Source organism: Histoplasma capsulatum, genomic scaffold (assembly GCF_000149585.1).
Source record: "Histoplasma capsulatum NAm1 scaffold_1 genomic scaffold, whole genome shotgun sequence".
NCBI lineage: Eukaryota > Fungi > Ascomycota > Eurotiomycetes > Onygenales > Ajellomycetaceae > Histoplasma > Histoplasma mississippiense.
Window position 1 is genome coordinate 6169988 of NW_001813982.1, and position 23530 is coordinate 6193517.

Consider the following 23530-nt stretch of genomic DNA (forward strand, 5'->3'; position numbering starts at 1 on the left):
ATGTTACATCACACACCTTCGTTAGACCACAATTTCGACTCTGCCCGTTATTCTCCTTCCCGTCCTCCATTTCACTTATCTCATCCTTTCATTGTGGGCATTAGTTACATCTTCGGATTTCTATTTTTGCGTTTGGCATCGCAAACCACTTCTTCCTGCTTTCATCTTTTTATTCTAAGCTCCTTTTTGTTTCACTCACCCGCGTCCTTTTTCTATGGTATATTTTCCTTTCCACCTATTTCTGTATAATATACAGATATACTCTCTTCACGTTTCTCTTTTCGATATTTTCCTTTTCGATTGTTTTTCCTGTTGAGGCTCCCTCGGTCGATATTCGCCCAAAAAGCTAATGGCACACCGTTTAATCCACATTTTTCCAACGCCGTTGCATTTTTCTTTTGCTCTTTTTATTTTGATAGCCTCATTCACGATTATTTTGGGGGTCTATCTCTTCCATCATTCCCCGTGGCATGCCTATCTTCTCTATCTCGCTCTCTCGCTTGGCCTCCATTTTGTTCGGCGTTGTTGAAAGGTAAAAGGATACTTCTGATTTTCGACTTTTCTCCTCTTCTCGTCTTCATCCTTTATTGTTTCTTGATATCTTTTTGTACTCTTATCTATAGACATTTGGCAGTGTATCAAGAAATAAACACTTTCATAATCAGTTACTTGAAAAAGTACTACACCTTCGATTCTCAGTTTTGACAGATTCTAGAGAGCCAATCCATCTAAATCCATCTATATTCATCATCATCATCATCATCATCATCATCATCATCATACTGTACAAACCTTGGGGGTACAATGTTGGTTTTAATTCCCAGGGGGAGATAGGTAACGTAATCAACCACCTAACGCTCGTTTCCACCCAACGCTCGCCTTTGTAAATCAATTACAGTCAACTTCAAATGTTAATATCTCAATGAATATTCATTCAAAACTATTCTAAAAAAGAGAACAATAATTTATAGATATATATTATATTATATTATATTTTTATGAGAAAAAAAATATAGAATTATTAATTTATTAAACTTTTTAAAATACTATTTTAAAATAAAATACACAGTCTATATTTATAAATATATTTATAAATATTGATTATTTCTATATTAAAATTAAATATTTTATAGATTTTAAATATTTTTAATAGAATATAAAATTTTATTTAAAAATTCTTATTTTATTATTTACTCATAGAATTTTATATAATAATATATATTTTAAAATATTATTTTTGTAATAACTGTGTATTATTTATACTTTAAAAATGTAATTTAAATAAATTATGATATTAAATTATTTTAAATATATTTACAAGCCGCAATCGCTCGCTTGCGCTCGCTTATCCAGCTTGAAAACGCGAACGGCTGCACGTGACTTGTATAGGTGAATTCTATATAATCTACAGCTGTCAATAAAGAACAATCACATGGATCATGCTGCTGTCTGTATAGAGAATAGCCACCCTCTTCAACTGTAGCACCTTGAAAAGCCTTGAGGAAATATTTTATACATCTGCCATTCTTGTAGCAGAGGCTCACCACGCCAGCATTACATGAATCATAAATCATAAATTTACAAATTAATTCATTCAATTTGTCTATATTCTCAGCAGTGTTTGACAGCTCTGTAGATATAATTTCATCAATCATTTTGAGCTGCAAAAATCACTCAGAATTCTCTAATCAGATCAACAAATACATATGAAGCAGTTCATATTTTTAATATTTAATTATTCATACTCTGATCAACATCAATCTGAACAGCTGCTCAAATTTAAGAACATTAAGAAAATGAAAAACCTTCATTGCAAAAACACAAACAATCAAATCTGAATGATTCACTGCAGTTTGATCAGAAAGCAACTCACAGATAATCTCCTTTCATTTAAAATTAATTGTAAATGTAATGAAAAGAGTTGAATGTTTGTAGTTGAAGACAATTGCTATAGAACTGAAACAGTTTATGTATAAAATATTCACTGTTTGTATGAAAAGCAAATAATATTATATGATGATTAAACTGCTCACAGTTTATATCATCTGCTTGTATAACATTACACAGATCATCATATTGATCAGTATGAATTTTAAATTAATGAATATAAATTCATTTCAACTGTTATTTATCAATGTTGATGTAAACATCAATTAAATACTGCTGAAATAGACATCTGATTCAAAAAAGAGAAGCATCAACATCATCTCATTGAAAAAAATGATATATATACTATATACACAAAGTCAAATTACAGCTGCCACATTCATTTTCATTTTCAACAACATCATCAACATCATCATTAAAGCTATTGCAAGTAGATAAGAGGTCTGCAAGTATATTCATATCAATATATTAACTGTGATCTTTAGAAGAAAAAAGTAGAATATAATGCAGTGAAAGATATAATAAACTGTGAAAATCAATACATATGAGATTCAAATCAACACTGAGTTGTTGTAATGTCAGAAAAATGATATGAAAATGATAGACATTGTTGAAAATATTCTGTATAACAACTGCAATCTTTGAAACAGTAGACAAATTTTCACAGTGATGATCATTGTCTATCTTCAACTATACAACAGAGTTCAAATCAACACACACAGCAGAGCTGCTTTGTAATATCTTTCATGCAGATTAATAAAACTAAATAAAAAAGTAAAGAATCGGACGGTGAGTACGCGGCCGCATGCGGCCCTCGCCTTCTGGAACGGGCCTGGCCTGCCGTCGCGGACGCCGCCCATTGGCCCACTGGGCCCTGCCGTCACCCCTTCGGGTTTGGCGCGCCCTGACCTCGCCGCCCTGAGTTACATCATCGACGTGTGCCGGAATATCTATATAAGGTCGCTCCTCTTCCCTTTTCGCCCACGCACCTTCCATCTTCCCAATTTTCCTCCTCCGTCTCACCCTTCTCGTCCCGCTTTCTCATTCTCCCTCCCCACTTACCCCTTCCCACCTTCTCAGCCCGCTGTCCCGGCCAGAAATAATCTGCTGATCTCCATTGCCAAACTGTTTCACTGTCACATTTTCCTCGCCAGAGAAAAATAATCCCTCTGCCCTTTCCAAATCTCTCAGATCTGCGCTTTCCGCTCTTTTCCGTCTCCTCAGCAGGCCATGTGAATCTGGAGGATTACAACTATGTGCGTCGCGCTTGAATTCTTCATTTCCTCACTCACCTTGTGCCGTTCCTTCATTCCCAGACATCTCAAACTGCGCTCCCTCGCTCTGTTACTGCTGTGGTTCATTTGCATTGCATTGCCTTCGCCCTCCTCCTCCTTCTTCTTCCGTTCGAATTGCCATTCGGCGCATGCTCGTTGTGCTGTTGACCAATGGCGAAAATCCCTCAGGTCGGCGAAACCCGAGATTACATGGATCTGACACCCCACCTGCGGCGTAGTGAGATGACGAGGAACACGGCTGTACGCTAGGAGGTGACTGGGAGACTGGACCTCCGGCTGATTTCAATAGTCGCATTGACCGTTCTGCAGTTGTCAACTGTGTATCCTTGTATTCAGGCATGGTTTTCCAGCTTCGCGCTGTGGGCCAGTGCCAGGCCCATGATTCTATTCATTGGTGAGCCGAGTGCTGAGGTGACTCCAGCTGGTGGAGCGAGCTGAGGGTGCAGTGGTTGTGTGACAGTGAGGTGGAGCTTTCTGTATGATCCAAAGGCGCCCGAGCCACCACATGTATCCATTACATCCAATCCATTCGCCGTCGACTCTACGGACCCATGACCAGCTGCGTTCATATCCATGGATACCCAGGATCGAAATGACATGCGGTTTCGCTGGGCATCTCTCTGGGTTTGTGGTCCCTGGCAAACTTCTGATGCTCCGTGGCTCTGGACCGATCGACGGTGTGGTTCAGAGGAACCCAGGCTTGACAGCTTGCATTGTCATGTGTTTCATTGTGATTGATTCCCACTGAGCGGGCGGTTGGTTTTCTGGCCGGACTGCGGAAGTGAGGTTTTCCAAGGATGCTGGGTCTATCTATGAAGTGGGGTGGGGGAGGCCGTCCGCCACACTCTGCCAGCGGCTGGGCTTCTCTGGTTGTCGCTCTATAAAATGGCCAGCTTTCCCCCCCAGAAGCAATGATTTCAGAACGAGAATCACATCTTCCCGAACCCCAGATCCCACAGAAAAGCACTCACACGCCCGTACAGATCAAAGAATGCCCGCGGTCACCATGAACAATGTCCAATTCTACCGACCACCAAATCTCCTGAATCCCTCCAAACCACAGAACCTGAAACTTGCTACAATCCCCACACCTCCCAATCCCCCAGCACAGAGACCCTTTCCCACCGCTGACATTTCCTCTTCCCTATCCCACCCCTCACAACAGCTCGGACACTCTTTGCCCCCTCGCCTGTTTCCATCTGCTCCATCTCCCATCTTTCATGCAAGTCAACACTCCCAGTCGCCCGACAATCCACAAAATGATTTTGACAGGATTCTGGAGAAGATCTCGTCGGATGATGGGAGTCAACTGCTTGACAGGAGCCAGAGAAATATCACCAACCATGCCGCAGTCCCCTGCAGATCAGATCTTCATGATTCTTCCAGTGGCTGCTGTGATATACCGGTAAAGGCGGATATAGTTGCGGAAAGCGTCCCTGGATTTGGGCTTCACACATGCCGGGCAGGTGAAAGTAGAGGTCTGTCTCCAGGCTCACTCAGCTCTGTTCTACCGATCTGCTAACTTCAGCCCCATCTCAGATGACCCAATTGTTGTAGATGACTCGATGGTGATTAGCCATGATGATGAGCAGAGAGGCGAGTCTGCAGATACGCCGACTTACCCATCAATGCTGTCTGTCCGCGAGACATCCATGAATCGAGGTGGCGAGCTGGATAGGATGGCCGATAGCAGAGCCTCGCTGGCTCCCCGAGAAGTTTCAGGTAAGCGTCCTTCAATTCCCGTCCCGCGGTCTCCTGCTGATCCTCAACAGAAACCCCTCTTGTTACTGCAGACAAAGGGACCATTTCCGCTGGACCCCACGCTGGTGTCTCTCCACGCCCACAGAGTCGACCTCTAATCCCGATTGACCACGTCGGTGCGGCTCAGAAGGGGTGGCGGGTCAAAAAGGTACTGGATTCCCGGATCCGCATGCGAGGGGGCAAGGCAACTCTGGAGTACCGTGTTGCATGGATGCCTACATGGCAACCACGGAGCAATTTGATCCCGGGCTGCGAGGAGTTGGTCAAAGAATTCCACACGGAGTGGAAGGACAAACGGCCTTCACCGACTGCTCTACCGGGCCACAAGCATTTCAGGCAGAAAACAGGATCCCGCAGGGGCGGTGGACGCGGAATTGTGAAGTCAATTGGTTAGAATCTCTTATCTGTGTAATGTGTTAAATTTTGATTAAATTTTGGTTCTGATTTGTTCTGCACTTTACCTGTCTTGTTTGCTTGTTTGCTTTTGGTTTCTCTTGTTTGATCTTGTTTGCTTCTCATATTTTATTCTGGTCCAGGAGCACCATTGATACAGTCTATTATATCTCAGCCCAGTAGACGTCTACCTTGCCTACAGCTCTGGTATGATATTTTCTTTGTTGTGTTCCTTTGTTTGCAGCTGATTTGTTTGTTTCTTCCCTTTCATTTCTTTGTCACTCTACTTTGGGTTTTCTTCAATTCATTTTTAGCCATATATTTGTTTTCTAGCCCTGGAGAGGAGTATGTGTATACCTCTCCAGCTCCGGATATTTATATTTATGCTCTTAAACCATCATAAATCATACTCAGCAAATCAATCTCAAATTCGTATCTCAACAGAAACCCTGTTGCTATCCAGAAACCCGCCTGACTTGCAGCAGGGGATTCATAATCCGCCGCAATGCCGAATGCCAACGATGACATGCGAAGACCCTCGGCAACTTCCTCAGGCATCAAGGGCACGGAAAATAGGGTTCAGCCAAAAGAAATCATGGAGATACATAGCCAGATGCTCGAAATGATGGAAATACTCAAAGGAATGTTTGCGATACTCGAGACGATTGAAACAGAGGATCAGGAACAGTATGGTCCTGATCTACAGGCTTCTGAGAAAGGGGATCGCGATGCGGCGCGTAACATTTCGTTACTGGTAAGCATTTATTTCCATATCCAGTGGGCTTTCTTGCTTACCGCCCAGCCAGTCACGTCGAAAATGAGGATAATGAATGCAAGGGGTGGGGAGAGTCGGATAATCAGAGTGTCCCTGTTCATGCCAAGTTGTTGAGATTGTTGGTTCATACTGTGCTGGGGTTGTTACCGCCCGTGTGGTCTATGTGCTTTATTTGTGTAGGATCCTAATATGAAGCTGGGATCTTGCAGCATTCCGCCACTTGTGATATCTGTGTCTGACCTGGTAATGTGTTTTTAATGGACGCTGATACTGGATTACCATACATAGATATCTCCTGCAAAAGACTTCTTACTCAACAACCGCGTAATTTGCATTTGCCCAGGAACACACCGGGCGACCGTATGCTTGTTCCTCACTTTCAGTTGTGCTGAATGTCATGCCTTGGTGCCGTTTTAACTGGTTTCCATAAGCTAAAATCTCGCATGAATCAAGGGGGGAAGAGCTTTACCTTTTGAAGGCGAAACAAAAGTAGTTCAAGTTTGCATTTCTCATTTTGAGTGTAGCATAGGAAGTCTTCTCTTTTGTGTATCATAAAGGAACTGTGAGGCCATAACTTTGCAGAGCTGAAATCAACAAGAAATGCACGGCCATCATTTGGGAGTAACTCTAGCCTTGTCGATGGTACACCCATCAATGTATTCGAGCAATAGTCCACAATAGAGTCTTCAGCTGTATTTATTCTCCGCTGCCATTCTAGCTTCCATTCCAAGCTTTGTTCCTGGGCTTTATCAAGCTTGAACCAGCCATGGCAACAAGACCCAACCACTCCGCTTAGATTGTTTTCAATCAAGTAATCATACACTTGACATTCAACGATGAAGGGGTCTTTCTCCCATGCATTTCTTTCGAACCGTGATTCCGGCCAGTCAGGTTGAGGGTGTACTAAGGATATCATTATTATAAGCAAGGGTTTAAGCAAAGGAATGCCGCTAAGGTACCAATTTGAGAGCATATATTTTGCGGTTAAGTCGTACTTTGAAGAAATAGCTATGGCTTCCAGTGAACAATAGCTCTAGAAACTCGATATCAGGCAGGAGGTGGCTAAGATCGTTGATGAAAGGACACTTCATCTTGTGGTGTTTTAACCACACAGTCCAGCATGTATGCTTGCGTTTAGATGAGAACGCCCGCTGGAGGTCCTTGGCATTAACGTAGAGGAAGACTTTTAATTGGTGATCACCGATGATACACGCAAATTTAGTCTGAGATGTTCCATGACCAATTAGATTGATTAAAGCTGTGAAAAATCAACAGCAACTGAGTAGGCTAGGAAAGCAACACCTCAGAAATGCGCTCAACTGTGCAATGAAACTCCACAAACAAGCTTGGCACTCTTTGTTGAACACATTCACTCCCCACCCGTCGTCCAAACCTTGATCTGTAGACCTGGGTGCCCGAAATGATTGAAATATTGAAGCAAATGGCCGCGATACTCGAGATGATAACATCAGGGAGTAAAGAGCATTATGATGCCAATCTACAGGCCTCTGCGAGAGAGGATTGAGATGCAGCACGTAGCATTTGAGTGCAGTGGCTTTACGGCTGACCGCTCCAGCAGGGTACGTTGAAATTGACCAGGAACTGCGAATCAAAACGAACGACTGCCCTGTAGTGCTCATAGGATACTATTGCAGTGGCATTTTCTCAGAATCAAAAAGCTTCTGGAAACCAACAATGCCTTTTGAGCTGCGGCCACCTCTAGATATTTAGTGTTCAAACTTATTAGCTGCGTTGTAACAAATTGCAACATTTCCACTCCTTCAAATATAGAATATATACATATGCATTGAGCTTCTATAAATGATACTTATTTGCCAGAACAGAGCAATCATTAATCCTATTCAGTTTCAATCAGAGCTATTGTATCATCATACGCCTTAATGATAGGATCATATAGTCTCTGTGGGACTTGCGGTGTTCCAACAATAAGTCCTTCCTTCCCATAAGGAAATAGTACACCTCGTATGGTCCTGCAAAGATGCTTGATGCACTCGAAATCCGGCGGAAACTCCTGCAAAAGATACTCAAATCCGCCAGCTTCCATGTTACCTCTTTTATAAGTTGCAATTTTCTTATAAGTTCCAGTATACCATTCTCTCAGCATGCTGTCTTTGGGCGGGTCCTGTCCGTGTCCCTGTAGCTCATTTAATTTTTCCCAACCATGACGGGCACATTGCCAGATAAGCACATAGAAGAACGACTCGAGATCATGCCGATAGGTATGGTCGATATTAAGCAGCACCTCAATTGCCATGAATTCCATTGTGCCAGTCTGGTGCCGCGCGCCACTTCTCCTGCTCCCAACCTCTTTGGCAAGATCCAAATCGATCAGCATGCCCGAGTGACCGTCCGCCTTGCCTGGATCAGTTATTATTATATTGTTCTCTGAAATATCCCGATGAAGGATGTTCCCATCCAGGTAAAGAGACTGGTGCGCCTTTATTGCATCGCGCAGCGCTGTGAGAAGCTCCAATGGTGATCTGTAGTCATAGATCGGCTGGCCAGCGGGTGAGATCACGAGACACCGGAGGACACGGTTGTCGTACGGCTCCTCACCGTTCCTGTCGAAGAGGCTTGGTCTGTGCGCTGACTGAATGGAGAAAGCTAGTTTGTTCTCCTCCTGGGTGTCCCTTGATGGTTGATTGATGGAGCGCGATCGTTTGGACGCCTGCATCCCCTTATCCGGGGATCTGCGCTTCCTCGACGACGATTTTCGACGTATATCTAAGCGACAGGGCTCAGTCAGCGGCTGAGATTGATGAAACGAGGAGGCTGTGCTTGGGGGTGCGCTTTTGAAGTCATAGCGCTTGTCGTCGAAGGTCAGGTCGCGGCGCATGTCGGCGATGTTGGTGATGGTACTATGGCCAATGATCCTGGCGACCCCCTGGACATTTTGTTGACCTGCTAGCTCGAGGAGTTCCGCCTCCGGTCGCCGCTTGTCCGACACCCACGAGAATTTGGCTACGCCCTCCACTTGTCCATTGTTTGCGAGAAAACATGTTGTCCCGCGACACACGATGGCACGCTGAAAGGAAAGCATTTGACCCAGCTGCAGCACCTTTTCCACTGAGTTCCCAGGCCCTTTAACAGTTATTGATTTGTTGCCCCATTCATCCCTAGCAATAAAGGTGTCCAGTCCCAGCTCCTCGTCGCTCATCATGGTGTAGCCCACAAGCACCTGAAAGAACCGTCTCGAGTCCGCGTAGACGTCGATGATTACCGAGCTATAGGGCCCCGCGCGGTCGAACACCCACGCCTCCATCTTGGTCCCACAGACAGTGAATGCATGGACGAACCGCCGAGTGGGCTGTGCAGCAAAGACCTCGCGTACAGAGCAGCTGATCTGCAGCAGTGTGGCTTTGGTCCTGATCTTCTCTTTAGGTTTTTTGAGCTCGCCAACCACCAGGATGTCTGTCCAGTCGTGTTTGTTTTGCAAGGGGCTCCCACCCCTAGCTCGCAAAAGAAGGTCAACTTGCCGTTCCGCCTGCGAACCAGTAAGATCCGCTTTGCTTGCTGTGGTGTAGTAGGTGCTGCGTGATTCCGAGAGAAGGTCTTCTTGAAGACGAAACCACCAGGTGAGGACATTGTCCTGTGTAGGAGGATCGGGAAACTGGGCCCAATTACTGTCGCTGTCTGGGTCTAACACACGTCGACAGATGGTATCTGCTTTGTCACTCCAATCCTTCTCCTCAAAGTATTTGTCAAAGAAGCCCTCAACATCTCGAAATGTGCAGCCACATATCTCCTCAAATATTCTTGGATTCCCCAACTTACGCGTCTGCTCGGAGCCTTTCTGCGATGATGAGGTGGATTTGACTGGCGTGCTGTCATAGGAGGGTGGGATGCTCGTCGGAGGAGTTGATTGAGGGATGTTGTCAATGAGGTTAAATACAGCTTTCCAGATGTCGATGTTCCATTTATCAACGTCCTGGATTTCATTGTCTGGGAGCCTTTGGATGACCAGGTGTACTAGAGGCCGGTAGTCATCGTATTTGAAGATTCCTTTTGTTTTTTTGAGACGCTCAACTAAGTGTCCTAGATCAGACTCCAATTTCCCATCACCTATCCGTGAGTGAAGGTTACAAGCTGCACCCTCTTTCTGTAAAACAGAGAGGAGTCCCGAAGTCGCTCCCCGATAGAGTTGGTCAAGGCTATCAACAGCGCCATCATAGGAAATTAGACGTGACTCATAGATTTTTTCAGCTTCCTGAAGCACGCCTTGTAAATGATTGACTGAGCTGGTTAGAGGATGGTTCTTGATAATGTTGCGATCTTCTTGTGAAAGTCCCGCCATTTTGATGGTATAAAAGACCGTTGGGTTGATGCGAGGTTAACTAGGAGTTGCTGTGATGAATGGGACGGGAACAAAAATGCAGAATTGTTAGGAAGTTATGATGTATGATACTTGTGAGAGAAGATAGCTGATTAGGAACAGATACTGATCAAAGGGTTGATCCGGCTTGGCTCTGATGTGGAAAACGGATCGACCACTGAGCAAGAAACCGGGTGGAGATTAATTCCATTTGATCGCGACGGAATGAAGCGCGAATAAAATACAGGATTGAAATTGTATTTTGAGGAAGGTCCGCTATTCCCGTTTAGAATTAATGTACGCCAACTACCCGCTGGAAAAATATTGGTCCAGTTAGAGAGGGTGTATGTCTAGTGCATGCACTGTTGGAATATACAACGATTCAAAAAGGACCGGAATTTGACAATATTTTTTTCCCGCTATTGGGAGCTGTGGATAACAGTGGTAGAGAATAGCCGGCTTTGGAAATGGAAGAGAAGTCGAAATTTGAACGCAACAGGATGCGTAGCTACTTTGTTCCCGAAGGACAACACGCAGGATGTTTCCTTCACTATCTAGTGTGGAAGTGAAGACGGGTACAGCAAAGTGGGAGGAGGGCTGACTTTATATGCCTTCAGTCCTCTGGTCTACGCTAATGGTCCTCCGAGACAAATGGGGAGTGACCGGAAAGACCACATCATCCACTGGATTCATAGCTGATGAGCTAGGGACAGTTCATTGAACAGATGAGGGGGTATGAGCACGCTCAAAAAGGATATTTCTATGACATCCACCAAACGCTCTCCACGCTTCCCATTGATATATGGCTAGCGATGTTTACAAGATTTGACTAACTTCCATCAATTTTTGAACTACGACAGAAAATCAAACAATGCGGATGTTGCGCTGGATAGCAGGCGAACATCGAGATTCAGCATTGAAGTAAGCAGCATTATCATCAGATACAATCACCGACACAGAAACGTGATAAGAAAGTAAGAACACCTGACAGACGACCTCCACAAACATGGGAGCCGGAAAAAATAGGTAGAAAATCCGTCCCAGACAAACTCCTAATTAGCTTCTCATCAAACTTTCCATTATAAAATCACTGAGGCAGAAGAACGCGTCGAGTCGGTCAACTTCCACGGTAGATCACGCGTTGTGCATCTAGGTGGCCTCTGCGAGGTCCTCGAAGGAGTCAGTGGGGTTGATAATCACGCCTGCCCTGGCATAATTCTTCACTTTCCCCCTTTCTTTGCTGGCTTTAAGTGAATTTCTCATCTCGGAACATTCTTTCATCGCAGGATCGAAGCCAAAGTTCTCGTTATCCATAAATAGGGGATCACATTCCATCCAAGTGGGCGGTGTGTCTGGCATATATTTATCCGTAAGCACAGGCGATTCGGATTCGGGGTTGCATGAGAAGGATATCTCCTGCTCTTGCGGCTTCAACTTAGAAGCATTATTCAACACAGTCTCTGAACACACATCAGCATTTGCTCCCAGTATCTAGTTGAAATATCAATTACCTAGTTCCCCAACAATCTTTTTATCATCTTGCTTAGGGCTGGCACACCCACCTGCAGTGTCTTCCGAGGGATTGGATGTGAAGATGGTGGAATCCGCCCTGGCTTCGCGAAGAGCTTCTTCGAGTTCTCTCGCTTCAGATTGCTGATACCCATCTCCTGTTGTCACGCTCTGCTGGGGACTTCCATCGATGGGGTTGTATGGAGGTGTTTGGGCCGACGGAGTATTAGCAGGAGCCTTGTCATTGAGCTTCATTGCTTGAGGCATTGGGGTAGTTGATGGATAAGGAAGTGTTGGAACCTGGTCTGGGGAACTGGTTTGGTGAGGCCTGTGAGTGTCTTGAATGTCTGTTCATAGCCTCAGGATTTCGGGGGAATCGTGCCTCCTTATTAGCCATTCTGCCAACACTGAGATGGCTGTCGCTCTCCAGAATACATGGATCTCGACTCTGTCGATGTGATTTGGTCGAGCCGTCCGTGCATATCTAGACATAGAATAAGCTGTTCATCCCAATCTAGAAACCCATCTCGCCATACGCCACAAATCCGCATTCGATTAGGAGATGTTGAAATCCAGGGTCCATGGGGAGATTTGCTTTACCAACGGCCCAATCGAGGCAATATGATATCTGATCCAATACACATGTGACAAATTGCGCATAACTTGCAGTAGCTTATCTCAGTAAACTCAGCCACTCCACTCCGAGCTAACCCAATCCGAACTACTGCTACTTTCTGCCAAGTCCTGCTAACATCTGAGCCAATCAACTGTCACGGGGCTTACACTAAACCTAAATGGGACATCCCCAGCAAACTCTTCGCGGAGCGTCTGAGAAAAAACGGTTCCTGTTTGTTAGCAACACGGGAACGATTTGCTCCAACCATAATGTTTGAGATAGAATCACTGTGCAACATCACTCATAGATCATTTCTCTACCACCTTGGAGGGTTAATTTTTCAATTTCCTGTCGATTGATGTAATTTTTATCTGAAAATACATATATTCTGAGTATGAAGTGTCGCGTCGAAAACTGCTACTATGATTTTGAACACGGGAACGATTTGCTAATTTTTCAACCATGATCATGTCTAGTCATCCAACGCCTTGATCTTGCCATCAAAACATCTATCCAGCCATCAGAGACTCTAGTCAAAGCACCGAGTGTATTTTCCAGCGACTTCCGGCAACTTCTGGCAACTTCTGACAACTTCTGAACTCTTGGCAACCTCACGCGGCACATCAACTTCTGACAACATCTCTGAACTCCTGACAACTTCTGGGATCTTCCGACAACTTCTGAACCAATCACATAACACTTCTTTTTGACAGCTGGGTCGGACAACGTCCCATCAACTGCATCAAATATGGCCAAGGGGGATCGAAGAAAACGCGCAAGTCAGCTACAACAGCGGCTTCAAAAGCCATCATTAAAGCAAATACTTTCAATGAACATTGAAGATATGCCACAACTTGTCATGAGCTATGCCGGACCAGATAGTATCGACAAGCAACAGGATGTTATTCAGTATTGTCTTCAACGAATACTTCAAGGCCCGCGTCCAGATCCTGAGTGTACTCTTCAGCCACGCATAGAACAAGTCCGTATACTTCGGCGCATGATATATGGATATAGCGACACTTTATTCATTGCCAGAACTGGCTATGGAAAGAGCCTTATTCTTCAATCCTATACAATTCTGACAGGAAAGATAACCATTCAACTGGTTCCTCTAAACAAGCTTGGTGATCAGCAAACAAGAGATATAGCACGGTTTCCCGGTGCCAATCCTTGTCTGGTCAGTGCTGATAATCTCCAGGGGCAAGAAGACTTACTCAAACGCATTCAACAAGGTGAGTATACACATATACTGCTCAGTCCAGAGCAAGCTCTTTGCAAGCGATTTCAGCATGTTCTTCAAGACCCTACTTTACAAGAAAAGATTGGGCTTGTAGCTATCGATGAGTGTCATCTTGTCACACAGTGGAGTCAATTCCGTAGTCAGTTTGCCAGGCTGGGGCACCTGAGATTGCTTCTTCGTGAGGATATTGTCTGGTTTGGCTGTTCCGCAACCCTCAGCAGTAAAGCTGAAGATATCATTCTTCAAGAGGCTGGATTTCGTTCTATTGGTGTAAACCCACGGCAGACTCAGGTTATTCGAACTTCCATTAACCGTCCTGATATCTTTATCGGCGTACATCCGATTCCACGCGGTAAACTTGTATCCTATGATATGTTATATTTTTTATTGAACGAGGCCATTGATACAGATGGAAAGATCATACCTCAACACATTTTAAAGACCATTGTCTTTATTGACAGTCATGTCAAGGTTCAACAAGCAGTGCAATATTTCCGATCAATACTTCTTCAGATCTGTCAGAATAACAGGCAGAATGTCAACAATACTGACACCTCTTTCATCAATGACACCATTCAGCATTTCACATCTCGAGTGTCTGAAGTGGATCAGAATATTCGCTTCGAGGAGTTCATGAAACCTAAGTCAATGGTATCCAGATCAGAATCGTGATTGAATTTTGCAAAGAAGGGAGTATTGATAAGGCATTTCAGCTCCTGTTTAAGCAAGACAGTATAACGTTGATTATCATTGAATACCCCTGCTTTGGAAAGTGCTGAATATAGTGCATTTCGCCGCTTCGTAGGAGTACTGTATCGTCGATGAGTCAAGATATCGGGACTCTGAATCCAAGCCTCTATAAAGGCCTCCATTCCCCAACTGTTTCGCTGTAATGTTCTGACAACGCGAGATAATTTTGACCGTCTTTTCTGCCGGTTATAAGGCATTGTAGGCAGGTGCTGTGGGCCACGGCGGTTTGATCGTGAACAAGCTCGCGGGGTATCGGTATCAGTATCGGTGACCTCGAATTCCGAAGGAGTATCAATAGATTCAAGCTCTGTTAAGTCACTGTCTGATGTGTCATATTCATCATCTACATTGTTGGGAGACTGTAGTGGTTGTAGAGAGGATTCATCTTCGAGTGATGAAGGATATTGGCTGGAGCGCGTCTGACATTGGGTGTCTTGAGATTCAAAAGACACGCTGTCTTTTGTCAACGATTGTGACATGATGAGAAGGGGTAGTGAGTTGTAAAATAGCAGAGATGATAGCAGAATGGCTGAGGATTTGAAAAATATCGGTTTGGTGATGATCAGGCAGATATTTAGGGTAGATGTATGATTTCGAAGTCAATCGAATATTTTGTATGGGCGGTGTTGATTTTCCACACACGATGGAACCGTTTCTTCTCAGACTCTCTACGAGATATTAGGTTGCGAGCACGTGTGAAGTCTCTTATTGGTCCAGAAGTTAGCAGGACTTGGCAGAAGTCTAAAGGAGTTTAGTTGGTCGCGCTAATCCGAAAATATCGAGAAGAGAGGCTGAGCATGCTGAGATAAGTTCAATCCATTCATGGATTTGATGGGGTGCACGTGATATCACATGAGGTCACATTACAGTATTTTTTTCACAGAAAAAGTTGGTTTTTCTATAAGAGATATTTATATTTAATAAATTATTTTTTAAAATTTAAAATTTCAAGAATTTTCAATATTTTACTTGTAATTTATAAAAAAAATTATAATAACAAAATAAAAAAATTCTTAAAAATTAAAATATAGAATTTTTATATAAAATAATTTAATATTTATTAAATTATAATATATTTATATAAGAATTATAATTTTTAATAATATATAATATATATTTCTTAATTTATAATCAAATATTATATATTTTATTTCACTGTATTTTATTTTATAATTGAATCTATATTTTAATTAATTTTAACTATATTATAATAATTTTGAATTATATTATAATATAAATCTTGATATTTATAAATTACAAATTAAAAATTAAAAATAATGAATATTCATTGAGATAATAACATTTGAAGTTGACTGTAATTGATTTACAAAGGCGAGCGTTGGGTGGAAACGATCGTTAGGTGGTTGATTACGTTAAAGGAAAAAAAGGAATAAAAACCAAAACAACTACCCCGCGAAGCCCACTCGGTCAAGCTCGGGGAGAAAGGGATTGAAATTTGTGGCCAGCGTTGATACTTTTAGTGGTGGAATGAATGTATGCACCCGAAATTTTGTTGGTCAACCCCGCCTCAACCACTAATCTGTAACTACTCACTCCTACGCTGTAGTACTCTGAACAGACAGCGCTGTGAAAAGTTTTGACTCCCGAACTTGAATTTTTACTGAAATACGGAGTACTTATGACGGCATCAAGCATTGCCATTTAATCTCTTCATTCAAGAGACTTCAGAGGGCTTTAGGGGCAATTAATGGTAGCTTGCTAACTAGCTCACTCACATTGCCCAATTCCACAGGCATAAGATCCGAAATGAAACCTCAGTTTAGGTTCTTAGTGAGAGTCCAAACTCTTTACACGAGCACCTGGACACCCCCCTTGGAGTGGGAGTGCGGAGTCCGGGATGTCTGCGAAGTGGAACATGGATATGTTGAGCTAAGGGACGATGTTGACCGCTGGGATCAATCCAAACCCTTAGTCCTACAACAAAGCGCTTGTCGTGGCTGCACACTCGTAGTTTGTTGTAAAATAACTACTCCGTAGTGGTTCGCATCCTTGCCCACACATAATGCTAGGATGAGCTGGCCTTGTGGGTCTCTACACCCTGGCAACTTCGTTCTCCTCCCCATCAGTTCCTCGATTTCTGTCTTTTAAATAACACGAAGAGGAACTGATCTCTCTCAATTCTTCTCTTCCAAACTGCTGTCCAGTCACAATTTCGACACCAACTGAGCCGCCATGTCCTCCGCCATGTCCTCCGCCATGGATTCCTTCCCCATATTCTCCGTGGCCCAGACACCGCTCAGAACTGTCAAGGCATGGGTCCCCATCCCTATCCTGGGGCTAGTGGTCTATCTGGTTGCGGTAGCGGTGTTCCGCAACAGAAGAGTCAAGAAAGCCGGGAAAAAATTAAATTATCCAACTCGAGAGTCGATGGCCACGATGAGCAATGATGATGCGTGGAGAATCCTCCTGGATCTTAGCCAAATGGAGTTCCCATTCACCTATCTTAAAGCGTTACAATTCGCTTTGTTTAGGGTACGTCCAATGTCTTCAACATGTTGCGTTGGATGCAGAACTCTCTAGCCATCGCCCTCCTTTAAATTGTCTAACTGACCAAAATAACCTGGGTGCCCTCTACTACGTTATGACAATAGACCTATGGAATCCCCACCATCTCCAAAACCCTTGTACAAACAGGCCAGTTCGCGAAACCAGAGTTCTCGATGAAACGTTATGCAGACACCTCTGTGCTAATTTCAGAATTCGTGGGCAACTCCCCTACTTCGGAGCGCGCCAAAGCTGCGATTGCCCGCATGAACTATCTTCACAACGGATACAGAATGTGTGGGAAAATCCTCGATGATGACATGCTCTTTACTCTCAGTCTTTTCACACTAGAGCCAATCAGGTGGATTAACAGATACGAATGGCGCAAGGCTTCAGAGTTGGAAGTGTGCGCCCTTGGCACTTTCTGGAAGAGTGTAGGCGATGCCATGGAGATTAGCTTCGAGAATCTACCATCATCCAAGGTAGGGTTCAAGGATGGTATCCAATTTTCGGAAGAGCTCAGAATGTGGAGCGAGGATTACGAGCGGAGGACAATGGTCCCCAGCGAGTGGAACAAGAGGAATGCAGATCAGACTACCGCAGTTCTCCTGTGGGATTACCCTCTTCTCGTGAGACCGATGGCTCGGAAGATGCTGTTTTTCTTGATGGATGACCGTCTGCGTGAGGCAATGATGTGAGTGTTTTCTTTTATATTCCGTTTAATTTTGCAGAAAATGCGCACTGGCCATTACTCTCACACGATATGCAGGTACGAAAAGCCACACGTGCTCTACAGAGTGGCATTTGGCTCAATTTTCAAGCTCCGAGCATGGTTTCTCCGTTATCTCTCCCTCCCCCGTCCGAAGTTCATGCGGCTCCGCCGCGTCGCTCCAGGTACCAGCGCGGAAGCTCGCTATAACATACTTAACTGGGAAGGTGCTCCCTTCTACATCCGACCAACTTTCATGAATCGGTGGGGACCTCGTGCTTGGTTCGCATGGCTTTGCGGGATGCCACTTCCTGGCGATGATCCCAATCATTGCCCAAACGGATACTATATCCCAGATGTCGGACCAAAGAATTTTGAAGGGAAGGGGCACGACCAGGTTAGGAAGACAATGGAGCGGTTACATACAGAGCGAACTGGCAAATGTCCGTTCCTTTTCAAATAGATATATGTCTATTATACGGTTTAGTTCGAAGGAGAGGTCATCCCCACTCCCAAAGGCCATGGTATGTTTCAATTGAAGGAGGGCTAGAGCAAAAATTGGAATGCGTTAGGGTTTTGGCAGGCGTTAGATGCATTTCATTCTTTTAAAGGTACTGAATATGTTCCTTCTTTCGATTCTGCATTTCCGCAGAACGACCATCTCTCCATGACGCTATGCAAAAAGCTTTCCTGAAATGGCAACGAAGATTATTTAACGTTTTGTGCTGCTAGTTATGAGAAAATGATGCTTATTCCTACTCCGTACAAAGAATGCATGTGTTGTTAGCGTTGCCGATTTTAGGTTTCTACCCCACAGCTTCCAATGATCGGATAACCTTAAGTGGACCATCACCACCAGCTATCCGGGGTTAGCCGCACCCACCCAGATCCGTCCTGTGCAAAAAAGTTATAAGATCAAGGGATCCTTGTAGAAACTGATATAATGGACCACCTAAAGCTAGGTAGTTAACTATTGCTCCACTCATTTCCCCTCTTTTTCAGAATCATGGTGTCACCAAGTGCCAATAGGATATACATCTTCACAAAATCGCTGGAAGGGACAGAAGAACCACCACCACCCTCTCTGACGAATTCCATCTAAATCGAACGGACAACGGCAATCTCATCATACTACAAGCGAAGAAACCATGGCAGCTTTAGCCACCTTTAAGCCTCCCGCGGTGCAGAATGAACCAACTGTGAGTTTCGAGTATGCTCATTAGAACCTTGCTTGGGATGAGAGTGACCCTGGGAAGAATGCGTATCCGGGGGACGGTGAACGATTAAATCAAACTTAAGACGCGGATCGTGGAAATAGCTATCTAACTTCTTGCCCGTTGATGGAGGCGGGATACTCCTACAAATAGCAAAATTACGCCAAAGGCTCCCCAGAGCGGGAAAAGCTCGCGAGTGCAATTGCGGCGTTCAAGAAGCAGGCTCCGTTAGAGATTCCGCTTGTTATCAACGGGAAGCAGGTATGTTACATCTATTTCATTGTTTTTTCTTCTTTCAAAAATGGGAAACTATGAAAAAATGAAAAGTCGCCATTCTCCCTCAACGCCGTAACTACTTTTCTATGCAAATGCCATAAAAAAGGTACCCCGCAATAATCATACCTTTTCTCTCCGCCTTACAGGTAACCACATCCTCCGAACTGCAGACTCAACTCAACCCATCCGCCTACAAGACCAACCCCGTCGCCAAGTTCTACGCAGCTGGCCCACAAGAAGTCACCACGGCCATTGAGACAGCGCTGGCCGCCAAGAAATCGTGGGAGACCTTACCCTTCGCAGACCGGGCGGCGATTTTTCTGAAAGCTGCTCATCTCATCAGTACCAAGTATCGGTATGAGCTGATGGCTGCAACGATGGTTGGGCAAGGGAAGAACGCATGGCAGGCGGAGATTGATGCTGCAGCGGAGTTGTGTGATTTTTTGAGGTAAATTTGCATTCTTCATCTATTGGTTAAAGATTATATATATATTTCGTTGGATGAGGAGATGAGACGCTGATGTTGGTGCAAACTCTGAATAGGTTCAATGTTCAATATGCTGCCGAGATCTATGCACAACAGCCTGTTCATAATGCTCCTGGGGTTTGGAAGTAAGCTACCTTCCTGCTTTTCCTGTGTTCTTCTTGGTCGATCGAATTTACTCCGATGAAGTTAGTTTCTCCCAGCAATATCTAACAGCACTTACCATCTCGAAGCCGACTTGAATACCGGCCCCTGGAAGGTTTCGTCTATGCCGTGTCGCCATTCAACTTCACCGCGATCGGAGGCAACCTTCCCGCCGCCCCTGCCCTCATGGGAAATGCAGTGGTCTGGAAACCGTCCCCATTCGCCGTCGCAGCAAATTTCCTAACCCACAGCATCCTCGTCGAAGCCGGCCTGCCCCATGGCGTCATCCAATTCGTCACCGGCGACGCCGAGCAAATTACAAAGACAGTCCTCGACCACCCCCACTTCGCTGCCCTGCATTACACAGGCAGCACAGCCGTCTTCCGCTCTCTGTACGGTAAAATTGCCCAGGGTGTTGCAGACGGCAAGTACATCGGATACCCGCGTATCGTCGGCGAGACAGGCGGGAAAAACTTCCATCTCATCCACTCCAGTGCCGATATCCCCAACGCAGTAAGAAACACCGTGCGCGCCGCCTTTGAATTCCAGGGCCAGAAATGCAGCGCTTGCTCGCGCGCATATGTCCCCGCGAGCATCTGGGCCGAGTTCCGCCGCCAGCTCGTCGCGGAGACACAAGCGCTGAAAATCGGAGATCCGGAAGATTTCTCCAACTTCATCGGCCCGGTGATCCATGCGGCGGCGTTTAAGAAGCTCTCGTCCGCCATCGACGAGGCGAATGCTGATTCCCGCCTCGAGTTGCTGGTCGGCGGCAGCTACAGCGATGAGACGGGCTATTTCATCCACCCGACAATCTACGCGACGAAGGACACGGCCCATCCGATTCTCAGCACGGAATATTTCGGGCCCATTTTGGCCGTCGTTGTGTACGATGATACGGTTGATGGTGCTGGTGGAGCCAGCGCGTTTGAGTCCATATGCAAAACTATCGACGCGACTGGTCCGTATGCGCTTACGGGCGCGGTATTTGCGCAGGATCGCGCAGCAGTGTCGTATGCGGAGGATGTGCTGCGGAGCTCTGCGGGGAATTTTTATATCAATTGTAAATGTACAGGTGCTGTGGTAGGGCAACAGCCGTTTGGAGGGGCGAGGGCGTCCGGTACGAATGATAAGGCGGGGAGCATCGGGCTGTTGAATCGGTTTGTGAGTGTTAGAGCGTTGAAGGAGGAGTTTGAGGGACTGCAGAAGGTGAAGTATGTCAGTAATGAGTAGGGGATAGGGATCAGGGAGGAAAACTGCGTGTTTCGATTATATCTTTTATTCTCAAATTTGAGAGTAAGTTAGGGAGTATTGGGATGAAATCAATGAAATATATGGTGTTGAAATTAGAAGATCTTCTGTGTATAACTGGATCGGTACCTAGTTATGAAACCAAAATGAACAACAATAAATCTAGCAACTTATTCTCTTTATATTGTGGGAAATAATAATAATTAATAAATATAGCCCATATTGTGATGAATATGAACTGCATGTATACTCATGGAACAACTGGCAAGCCTACCTTCAAACACCCGCATATTCGCATTTGCCCTGTAACCCCCGTCAACTCTCAGTGGGAGGTCACTATTTACCTGACTTGAAGAAGCAGATATTTAGGCCTCTCCCGCTGGGCAATTGTCCCTGAAAATGGGGCGATTCATCTACAGAGCCGATTAGCCCTCGGGCCAGTTCAACTTTCAATAAATGGCCCTCGAGAATGGAGGAGAACGGCCACAACCGGGTATATAAGTATATACATTTTTATACCACACTTATTCTATTCAACAGTGGAGCGTAATCGAGAAAAAGCAAACCCAGGAATTCCAAGAGAGTGCCCAAAGCAGTGTTTCGTTAAATTGTAGAGCGGGACAACATAATCATTAATTAAGAGGGCATTGAGACGAGTAAATGGGTTTGATAGTTATATCGCGATATCCTTTTTGAAGATGCAGGGGCACCGTATTTCTGCATGCATTGATTGACCATGAACCCACGAGAAAAGCAAGTCACTCTTGACAAAAATGATTCAGAAGTTCCTTAGATCCTTGAAGGCCTTTTGGCAATTGATTCGTTTTGTCAAAGTAGGGGTTTTATTTGATTCAGACCAACATTGAATTCAGTTCCGAGCCTTGCTTAGACCAATTGTCTTCTTATATATGCCCATTGAGCTAGACGTGACATTTCTAGAAATATTTTTTTGGTGGGGTTTAGATAATGCTTTCCAGGAGAGAGTTCCTGGCGTAATATATTTTGGTAGATTGGATCTCTCTACTTCACTCATGAGGCAGGAAAGCCGTGACCACTAGAGCAATCCTTTAAAGTTCAGGCTGAGCCTTAACCCCTTCATATAAAACAAGTAACATTACATTATTTGCAGAGAGCAAGCAAGAGTTTTGGCCAAAGCTCGAGGGATTCAGACAAGCCATTTATGCCATAGGTATGGTATGTCAAGTACCTAATTGCATGGCTCCCCCGTATTAATAGACATTTCCAAGCTGAAAAGCTGTACAAAGGAAAGGATGCTGAAAATGGCAGACGACGGCTGATATCAAAACTTGGTAGGCAGTTAGATGCTGGGTTCTCCTCTCGTGGGGAAACCTGTCTCTCTCCGTTTGATGGGATCCATACTGAGATTTTTGTCTTTCCCAACAGGCCCACCAAATGCACTGCCTAGAGGTCATCCAAGACATTGATAATCGTGAATATGCCCATAGATATAGACCTGAAACTGGATTCCCAGATGCTTGGGGCCTGGAGACACACTAGTCCCAACTAGGACACCGCTAGCATCATTTCCGGACTAGTGTGAATGTCAACGAGGTGCTCAGACAGCGACGCTAGTCCCAACCGAGACTAGTGCAACAACACAGAGCCCCCGTCCCAACTGTTTGTTTCTCCTCCTGTTCTTCTGTTTCTCATTTTCTCACCGCTTCCACTCCATCCACCACACATCACCACCTCCAAGACCACTACTACTGCGAGATACATCTCCCATCTGCCTGCTTGACATTCTGATATTGTCTCTCAGCTCTCTTCACTCCTCCGTCTCTACTCCCACAACCAACAATGCGTGAAATCGTACGTTGTTATTACCCTCCACTCTGCCGTTCTGACGCGTCTTAGCACCCTTGTTGTCTTCCCCCTCCCCAACTCCATCCCTTTTTTTGGTGCCCAATTCTGTGTCAAACACATACATCTGCTCGCGACATACCTTCTTAGAACGAACAATCATAGGAACATACGATAATGGGAAATGTGAAATTGGTTGCTAACGTGTTGTGTGATTTTATTTGGGTTGTTTTTCTAGGTTCACCTCCAAACCGGCCAATGCGTATGTCTCCTCATCAGCACACCATCCTCTTCGCCTTCCCCCCCAACAACCTCTTAACCCCCGCGCGAGATGTTGATATCACTGCTCCTTTCTTTTCTTTTTTGGTTCCTGGTTGATATTGTCACTTGGAGGAAGTTCATTGTCTAACCTTTGGAGCCATTGGTTGATGGAATAGGGTAACCAAATTGGTGCCGCTTTCTGGTATGTCTACCATTTCTGGTATTTGTTTACCATACTTTGCACTGACAATGTTTCTTCTCATTGATAGGCAAACCATCTCCGGTGAACATGGCCTCGATGGCGCC

At 44.7% G+C, this 23530-nt stretch overlaps 7 protein-coding genes across 7 annotated transcripts in view; 5 read left to right on the plus strand and 2 right to left on the minus strand.

Annotated features, from left to right (window-relative positions):
- Window positions 1-4173: 4173 nt before the first annotated feature.
- Window positions 4174-5337, plus strand: HCAG_01775 (predicted protein; the record flags this gene model as incomplete). The annotated part of the gene is made up of 3 exons (XM_001544678.1): window positions 4174-4660; window positions 4740-4904; window positions 4955-5337. The coding sequence occupies 3 exons, from the start codon at window positions 4174-4176 to the stop codon at window positions 5335-5337; spliced, it is 1035 nt and encodes a 344-aa protein (XP_001544728.1).
- A 1581-nt stretch (window positions 5338-6918) lies between these two features.
- Window positions 6919-10426, minus strand: HCAG_01776 (predicted protein; the record flags this gene model as incomplete). The annotated part of the gene is made up of 5 exons (XM_001544679.1): window positions 6919-7014; window positions 7107-7334; window positions 7806-7830; window positions 8007-9795; window positions 9907-10426. 5 exons carry the CDS (start codon window positions 10424-10426, stop codon window positions 6919-6921), a joined length of 2658 nt encoding a protein of 885 aa, XP_001544729.1.
- A 1167-nt stretch (window positions 10427-11593) lies between these two features.
- On the minus strand, window positions 11594-12208 carry HCAG_01777 (predicted protein; the record flags this gene model as incomplete). The annotated part of the gene is made up of 2 exons (XM_001544680.1): window positions 11594-11904; window positions 11956-12208. 2 exons carry the CDS (start codon window positions 12206-12208, stop codon window positions 11594-11596), a joined length of 564 nt encoding a protein of 187 aa, XP_001544730.1.
- Window positions 12209-13317: 1109 nt separating this feature from the next.
- Window positions 13318-14484, plus strand: HCAG_01778 (predicted protein; the record flags this gene model as incomplete). The annotated part of the gene is made up of 1 exon (XM_001544681.1): window positions 13318-14484. The coding sequence occupies one exon, from the start codon at window positions 13318-13320 to the stop codon at window positions 14482-14484; it is 1167 nt and encodes a 388-aa protein (XP_001544731.1).
- A 2271-nt stretch (window positions 14485-16755) lies between these two features.
- On the plus strand, window positions 16756-18508 carry HCAG_01779 (conserved hypothetical protein; the record flags this gene model as incomplete). The annotated part of the gene is made up of 5 exons (XM_001544682.1): window positions 16756-17055; window positions 17175-17761; window positions 17837-18173; window positions 18264-18300; window positions 18429-18508. 5 exons carry the CDS (start codon window positions 16756-16758, stop codon window positions 18506-18508), a joined length of 1341 nt encoding a protein of 446 aa, XP_001544732.1.
- Window positions 18509-18924: 416 nt separating this feature from the next.
- HCAG_01780 (delta-1-pyrroline-5-carboxylate dehydrogenase, mitochondrial precursor) lies at window positions 18925-21571 on the plus strand (the record flags this gene model as incomplete). Its single annotated transcript, XM_001544683.1, has 7 exons — window positions 18925-18975; window positions 19144-19251; window positions 19413-19714; window positions 19810-19878; window positions 19984-21105; window positions 21359-21386; window positions 21512-21571. The coding sequence occupies 7 exons, from the start codon at window positions 18925-18927 to the stop codon at window positions 21569-21571; spliced, it is 1740 nt and encodes a 579-aa protein (XP_001544733.1).
- A 1389-nt stretch (window positions 21572-22960) lies between these two features.
- Window positions 22961-23530, plus strand: part of HCAG_01781 (tubulin beta chain) — a gene marked incomplete at both ends in the record, with an annotated part of 2196 nt that continues 1626 nt past the window's right edge. The window contains 2 exons of the mRNA XM_001544684.1: window positions 22961-22972; window positions 23202-23225. Coding sequence (XP_001544734.1) covers window positions 22961-22972; window positions 23202-23225 — 36 coding nt within the window. The remainder of the gene's footprint in view (window positions 22973-23201; window positions 23226-23530) is intronic.